The 8,148-nt window shown below is 45.0% G+C and overlaps 1 protein-coding gene and 2 pseudogenes across 1 annotated transcript in view; 1 reads left to right on the top strand and 2 right to left on the bottom strand.

Annotated features, from left to right (window-relative positions):
- The window catches only part of EIF3J (eukaryotic translation initiation factor 3 subunit J), a 26,134-nt gene extending 18,032 nt beyond the window's left edge, over positions 1–8,102 (bottom strand). Inside the window, exons 1-3 of the mRNA XM_006093125.3 lie at positions 8,007–8,102; positions 7,581–7,917; positions 7,403–7,506 (exon numbers count right to left, since the gene is read on the bottom strand). Of these exons, the coding sequence (XP_006093187.2) occupies positions 7,403–7,506; positions 7,581–7,917; positions 8,007–8,102 (537 nt within the window). The remainder of the gene's footprint in view (positions 1–7,402; positions 7,507–7,580; positions 7,918–8,006) is intronic.
- Positions 3,573–4,192, bottom strand: LOC102438829 (annotated as a pseudogene).
- On the top strand, positions 4,653–5,071 carry LOC106697874 (annotated as a pseudogene).
- Positions 8,103–8,148: the final 46 nt, after the last annotated feature.

Raw genomic sequence — 8,148 nt, 5'->3', positions numbered from 1 at the left:
CTACACCAGATTCCACCATTCCCTCCCCCATCTCCTTCCCCCACAAGGCAAGGTATCCCCTTAACCTAGTGGTCCGGCAAACCTCATTAGTCAAACAGAGCCCAAATATCATACAGTACTTCTTCAAAAAAGACTCGCCCAGGTCGAAAACCAAATTTTCTGCGCATGGCCCACGAAGTTTCAATTCGCCCTGTTCGTGCGCGCCCGCACGTGGTATTTTGTGGAAGAGCCACACTCAAGGGGCCAAAGAGCCGCATGTGGCTCGCGAGCCGCAGTTTGCCGACCACGGCAACCCGTAAGGGACCCCATGAGACTTGCAACCAGGGGAGCAATGGGCAGCAGCAGCTCGTCCCAGGCTAACCCCCTGAACCTGTCCCCAAGGCCCCCTTTTCTCTGACTTCCAGGTGAGCCAGAGCAGTCCAGCCTAGGCACTATTGCTCCTTCTATGCCCTTCGTTGTGTCACTGCCCTGAGTTTTTGCTGTGGTCAATAAATTCTTGCTTGCTTTCCTATCCTCAAAAAAAAAATAAAAGGAACTGGTCACATTTCCAAGTAGATATAATCCCCGAAGCAAAAGGCCAGGTAGCTTTCCCCAGGAACTTAAAAAGAGTTTTTGTTTCCCTAGTTATAAAATATGCAGGTGCTCTAAAAGTAAATGTAAGGTAGAATTGTCTAAATCTGCCCAATTTTCTGTAAACATTAGGACTTTGTAAATGCTGACAATAAATTCAGATAAAATGCAGAAAAGATTCCTAGAGAAACACCTAAAAAATTAACACTTAAAATAGGGAGTAAGTCTATAATTTAGTAAGCCTTAAATGGTTATTTGCTTCAAGAGACTACCTATCAATATCCAATTAAATTCCTTACCAAGTTATTTTAGGTAGCCAATAAATCTTCCAACTATTACATACAATTTATCTCCTAAAATGGCTAGCTTCCTCAGAACAGAGGCTGTTTATAAACTACAACTTGCTTATCTATACTCTTCTCCTACAGACACACACCCAACATCATTTGAGCCATTTCTCTGAGAGATATGGCTGCTTTTCAAGTTTAAAAACTGCTTCCCAATTGAACTAAGAATTGAAAACAAAACAAAAATTTTAAACCCTGCTTTCTTTTTATTTATAACAATGCGGCCAGTAGTTGGTTGGTCTGTCATTTTTATAATGTACAACTACAGAATGTCACATGCAATTAGAGAACACATTTAGGGCCGAAAATGCTTTCCAACTTAAGCAAGATATATTTATAGATCGTCAAACAGAAGTAGCTTCAAGAGCAGTAAAATTTTTCTGCCCCATAGCCATAGCCCACTAACATATACTTCTTCCCCCCTTTTCTTCAGTTTGGATTAAAGCATAACCTCTTGCAGGAAAAGAGCCTTTCACTGGCCGGTGTTTTGTTGTTATTAATCCTCACCAGAGAATATTTTCTCCATTGATTTTCAGAGAAAGTGGAAGGGAGAGAGACAGAGAAACATCAATGTGAGAGACATCGATTGTTGCCTGCACACATCCGACTGGGGCAGGGATCAAGCCGGCAACCAAGGTATGAGGTCCGTGCCCTTGTCCGGAATTGAACCCGCAACCCTTCAGTCTGCAGGCCTATGTCGACAATAAATTCAGATAAAATGCAAAACCAGCTAGGGCCTAGCTAGTGTTTTGTTAAGCTATTCTAACCTGCTCTGAGAGGCCTCAGAACTCTGTAATGGCCCCTGTCAAGCTGGACTTCCCAGCCAAGTTCAGTTTTTAAAAGAAGTTCAAAGATTCTTCCATCATCTTAGAGCTATACTGGTCTCTGGAAACCAAATCATTCATTTAATTTCATTAAGTTTTTAACATCCTATTATGCATGGTTTAGCACTCAGCTGAATTCCAGCTCAGTGCCTGTCTAATATTCTGAACTGTTATCAATCAATACTACTTTAAATTCCTGGCTAAGCAAGATCTAGATCAAGACACTGAACTCTAACCAAGTAGCTTAATTATTTTCAGTGTTCCAGCACTACAATAACAGTATGTAAGTATTTTTCAATAACAAACATGCTTCCTAACTAAAAACTTTCATTTATAAAACCTGTCAGGGTATTGCTCTGGCCGGTGTGGCTGAGTTGATTGAGTGTTGTCCCATGTACCAAAAGGTTGCTGGTTCAATTCCCAGTCAGGGCACATGCCAGGGTTGTGGGCTCAATCCCCAGTAGGAGGTGTGCAGGAGGTAGCCGATCTATGTTTCCCTCTCTTCCTCTCTAAAATCAATAAACATATTCTTTTTTTTAAAAAAAAAAATGCCAGGGTATTGAAATGATTTAATTGGGATTTTCTTCAAAATAATCTGGTTGGGCCCTAGCAGGTTTGGCTCAATGGATAGAGCATCAGCCTGCGGACCAAAGGGTCCCAGGTTCAATTCCGGTCAAGGGCACATACCTCGGTTGCAGGATCCTCTCCTGCCCAGGCCCTGGTCGGGGCTCAATCAGGAGGCAACCAATCAATGTGTTTGTCTCACATAGATGTTTCTCTCTGTCTTTCCCTCTCTGTCCCACTCCCTAAAAATCAATGGAAAAATATCCTCAAGTCAGGGGGAAAAAAATCTGGTTGGGGGAAGAGAGCTTTAACTGGGGATATAGAAGAAAGAAGATTGTCCATGAATTTATTAAACTTTTCTTTCTACTTCTATATATGTTTGGAATTTTTCATAAGTTACACACATACTTCAAGATACCCATTTCCTGGCAAAATGCTCACCTTCTGAATATTTCCCAACAATCTCCCATTTCTCTAAACATAGATCCCCTGCTTCAGAAGTGCTATTTCCAATGCTTGAAAAATGTCCTTACTGTGACAGATTTAAGCTATTAACCCATAAAGGATCCTAACAGATGGTTCAATGGGTAGGATGATGCAGGCAGTTTTCAACTCTAGGATCTTCCTAAGAAATTCTATAACGTTATAGAAGCAAATGCCTGAGACGCTGAACACAATCAGAAGCAGTTTTCTCAAAACAAACTGTACACTCTTTGAATAAATCTAGCTTCTAATCTGTTCTACTGAAATGCTGGGAGACTAGTAAAATGCAGTAAAAGTTGTACTATCCTGGCTTGCAGTGGGTAGGTACTCACTGCCTTCTTGTCAACACAGCCCACATATCATTCCAGCAACAGGGAAGGAGTCCAGCAATATATACCAAACGAACAATTCCTCCCACAACCTCTGTATAACATCAGTACAGTAAGAAAAGTAAAATAAAGCCAGTGTAACAGGAAAGTATGCTCCCTGGTTCTAACCTTTTTAAGTGGAAGAAACATAGGCTTTCCCTCCACTAATATTAACAATTCCATAGTTTTACCTAAACCACTTCTGCCATTGTCAGACAGCTATTTTAAAAGTCAAGTGCAGCAAAATGCTATAATGTCTACTAAAAGATAGTAAACTACTGGAGTAAATTACTGTAACAAAGACCTGTTTTCCTTTCATTCCTCAGGACATTACAGATGTCATTAAATCTATATATATATTTTTTTAAAGAAACTTGTTTATTGGGGGGCAAGAGGATACAAGCAATATAAAAATCAAAAGTTTATCTGGCTTTATTGGCTTTTCTTTCTCTTGGTCAATGGGGTGGGAATTTATTTGTACATTTTTTTAAGGGTCCCAATCTGTTCATGAAATTCTTATATAGGGGGAAGCTGTGGGGCACATTGGGAGAACTCTTATCAGGGCAAAATAACTGCTCACTTCCTTCCCTTCTGCTTCATGTGTACTACGAAATAGTCATTGCATGTGATGGTGAGTCCAGCGATTAGCGAAAAGAAGCTCTGGAAGCCCACTCTGCCGTCTCAGCACTGGTCCAGGTCCTTCATTATTTTGTCTACAGCCAGAGGGTTTTTTTGATTTTCAAAAAATCCAGGGAACTCCTTTTCCATGAGTACTCTTAGGTCCTCCTTTGTTAAGTAGCCTTTATCCCCAGTAAACTTATGAAACGTGAACATCATGGTTTCCATAGCGTGTTCCATTTGAGACAGTATTTTGGTGAGGTCTTGGCGGGAGGCATAGCAGGATCGTCGGCTGCTGGGATGCATAGCCAGTCTAAATCTATATTCTTAAAGGTTGAACACTAGATACTGATATAAACTGAAAACTTACTGTTTCTCAATATCTTCTTAAGACTTCAAAAAAGTCACATATTGGCTGGTGTGGCTCAGTGGTTGAGGGATGACCTATGAACCAGGAGGTCATGGTTCAATTCCCAGTCAGGCATATGCCCAGGTTTCAGACTCAATCACCAGTTGGGGGCATGCAGGAGGCAGCCGATCGATGTTTCTCTCTCTCTTCCTTCCTCTCTCTGAAATCAATGAAAACATTTTTAAAAATTCACATATTGTATTAAGGACGGTGATTACTCAATCTCATGGAAACTAAGCCTTGTTTGCATCTCCTTAGGAAAGGATTAGGTACTATAACATTAGAATTCAGATATGTGGTATTACTACCATCCAAGGAGAGAAAATTCAACTTTGATTGGTAACCTTTGAGCAAGCAAAACCTTGCTTGATAAACTTGGTCATTCCATTCAAAATATAAAATTCAGCCTTTCGGCCGGAACTGCCATCTTCCAGTAATTTGCCAAAGTGACTAACACAAAGGGAGAGGAGAGGCACCTGCTATATGTTCTCTAGGCCTTTTAGAAAAGATGGAATTGTTCCTTTGGCCACATATATGCAAATCTACAAGAAAGGTGATAATGTGGACATCAAGGGAATGAGTGCTGTTCAAAAAGGAGTGCCCCACAAATGTTACCATGGCAAAACTGGAAGAGTGAACAATGTCACCCAGCATGCAGTTGGCTTTTTTGTGAACAAGCAAGTTAAGGGCAAGATTCTTGCCAAGAGAATTAATGTACGTATTGAGCATATTAGGCATTCTAAGAGCCAAGATAGCTTCCTGAAACATGTGAAGGAAAATTATCAGAAAAAGAAGGAAGCCAACGAGAAAGGTACCTGGGTTCAACTGAAGCGTTGGCCTGCTCCACCCAGAGAAGCACTCTGTGAGAACCAATGGGAAGGAGCCTGAGCTGCTGGAACCCATTCCCTATGAATTCATGGCATTGTAAGTAGAAAAAATAAAGATGACTTCTGTGCTGATAAAAATGTTTCTCTTAATTGAGTAGAAGTGTGGTGTCCCTTCCCCCAAAGAATAATTAAAGAAAACTTTGTGACCTTAAAAAAAAACAACCCATAAAATTCACAGTAAACTGCCACTATGGCGAGAACTTAATCCTTCTGAGCTTAGGAAATAAAAAATGTGGTACAAAATAAACCCCAATACTAGATCTAAACAGCCTAAGCATACATTCCATTAGCCAGAAAAAGGCAGTATCTTAAAGAGACAATTAACATTTACTGAGTGCCTACCAAGTATCAGGCAATTCTGCTTAATGCTTCCCCTGCCATCTCATTTAAAATGTAAATTAACCCCTGAGGTAGCTTCCATAATGACAAGTTACAGATTGAAAACTAAAACAAAGATCAAACACTTGCTTATGATCACAAATATAAAAAATGTCAAGGCAACAATATCAACCCAGGTCTGTCCATTCTGGAGTCCAGGAATCAAACTATTCTGTGGATATCATTATCATGAGAATCTTGAAGAAACTCAACAAATAATCCAACATTTAAACTTGGAAATAAAACAGACAAGTTCAGCTTTCTTCTCCAAAATCAACTTCAAAGTTTATGTAAAATAAATAAGCTATTTGTATAAAAGAAAGAAATTCTGCATTGAAAGAGTGAATTGGCGAGATGACTTTTATAGTCCTTTAAACTCGTAAATCTCCAAAATTAATTCCAAGTGGTCAGAATTAGAATTACATTTATCAGGATTAATGCCACAGATCCAATAATCTCAGGCAGTTTACTTCATGATATCAACCCAGATTACTCCATTCAAACCTCATTTTCTGATATTTTTGTCCAGATTTCTCTAATATTTTCTTCTCATTTGGTAATTTATTTCCAATTTTCATTAACAGGTATCTTAACTGCTGCATCCAAGTATACATAGAAAAATTAAAAGGGCAAATCTGAACTAAATGCTCCAAGCAGAAAATGTTCTACAATGTAGGGAAGTAACTTATATCTTGCAACGAAGGGGTTAACATAATCCATTCCCATGTCTAAGTACTTTCACAACAACACTACTCATTTATTAACCCCAATGTGTGCAAAGCTCCCATCATTTCTGAACCTCAGGTTGTTCAAGAAATTGTACATTCACCTCATCAGACTCAGGAGAAAGCAGTACTAAGTATTAATAGTCATTTTCTAGCTGAAAATTTTTCAACCCAAGCAGAAGGACTTGTAGAATTAAGTATATGCCAACGAGTAGAAGTTGGGAGTGAAACATTCACTAAATGAACCCAAAACCACGAAATACCATTTTCCAATTCATACAGAACTTTATCTGCACAAATATTTAAAAATTTTGAGAACTTTATGAATAAGAGTCTTCACATGATGGGCTTGAGACTTCTGAAGCTACTTTTAAAAAAACGCCATAGTCGTGTTTCTGAAGCCATATGCTAAGCCCCCAGGAGTGCTCACCAATGAACCAGGAGGGTAAATCTGGGTCACACCTGAGAGGATGCCCTGGCCCCTCTCCAATCCAACCTCCAAATCTTCCATCTCTCGTGCGAGGATGAATGTCACTCTGTCAACCTCACGGTGTCCGGTCGCTGCGGACTCCCCCGTTTCTGGTCAGTAACTGCCGGCCCTTTCAGCACTCAGTTCACCCTTTCACCACAGGGTGTGGGCAGGGAGGCGAAAAGTTATTTCGCTTTACTATTTCTCTTTCTCTTGCGTGAAAAAGTTAGACTTAAGCCACAATAGATCCCTTGTCTAATTGTACCAACTCTACAACCGGGCCTCGGGGACCTGAATGAATGACTGGCTCTGGGGAGACAGGCGCTCGAACAGGCGGGCGCGTGGCGAGGTGTCCCATATGGGACCAGCCGGGGCTCCATCCCCACGTCGCCAGCCTCATCGCGGCCAGGGGCTCCGGACCACGAAGTTTGCACGTGGGCCGCCCCGCCGCTGCTGTCACCTCCCGTCGCCAGTTGGCGGGTGGGATGCAGGCCGGGGCGCGGACCGACAAAGGGCTGGGGCTGGGGCAGGGGCAGGGCCGCCGCCGCCTCGCCGAGGAAATCCGAAAGGCCACGCTGCCCGTCCTCACAGCCGGTGAGCGGAGGGAGAGAGGGCAGCGTCGGGCCCTAAGTTTGCGCTCGACCCAGGGCTTCGCAAGCCCCGGGCGGCGCCCCTGGGGCCCAAGAGTCCGCCCGCCCGACAGCGGTGTGCACATCTCCCGCGCGCGACGGCGCAGCCCGCAGCCCCGGCCCGCACCCACCTTGACGTCCTCGTCCTCGTCCTCGCCTTCCCAGCGGTCCCCGCCGGCCGTACCGCCGGCCCCCACCTTCCGCACCGGGTCTTCCACGGAGAACGTGTCCGCATCTACGGAAGAGAGCGAGCCGCGTTAGTGCCAGCCGGGGCGAGGGCCCGCGCCCGGCCCCGGAACTTCCCCTCACCCCAGGAGTCGGAGTCCCCCGCCGCCGCCGCCGCCGCCATGTCGAGCCGGGCGTGAGCGTGTGTGAGGGGAGAGCCAGCGAGCAGCGAGCGCGGCGGGGGTGAGTCACTGGATTCGCTCTCGTTGGCCCGCGCAGGGCACGCTGGGACCGTGGCTGACTGGACGCCCGGGCCCGGGCCCCGCCCCCTCTGGCGGCGGCGACACGCGCGCGGGCGGGAAGGGGGCGTGGGACGTGGCTGGCGGCGCCGCGGAGAGCTCGGGAGGGCGTGGCGGGGCACTCGGGTGCCCAGCGACGCGGGGCGGGAGAGAGGAGGCGGCGTGTAGGCCGCCCCGCCAGCCTGGGCCCCGCGGAAAGGAGCGTGAGTGCAGAAAAGTTAGCAGCGCTGCATCTCGCCCGGACCCTGGCGGTCCTCGCTTCCTTCCCGGCCTGTCCAACCCCGCCCGGCCGGTCGGTCCCTTTGATCGCGCAGCTGCAGGTGCGGACGCAAGAAGACCCCACGCTCGAACCGGGCTCTGAACGCATGTCCGCTGTGCGAACGGGAACGGTGAACCGACTTCCCCAACCCCCG

This window comes from Myotis lucifugus, unplaced genomic scaffold (genome assembly GCF_000147115.1).
Source record: "Myotis lucifugus unplaced genomic scaffold, Myoluc2.0 scaffold_109, whole genome shotgun sequence".
Lineage (NCBI taxonomy): Eukaryota > Metazoa > Chordata > Mammalia > Chiroptera > Vespertilionidae > Myotis > Myotis lucifugus.
This window is presented reverse-complemented; position numbering and strand designations above follow the sequence as displayed.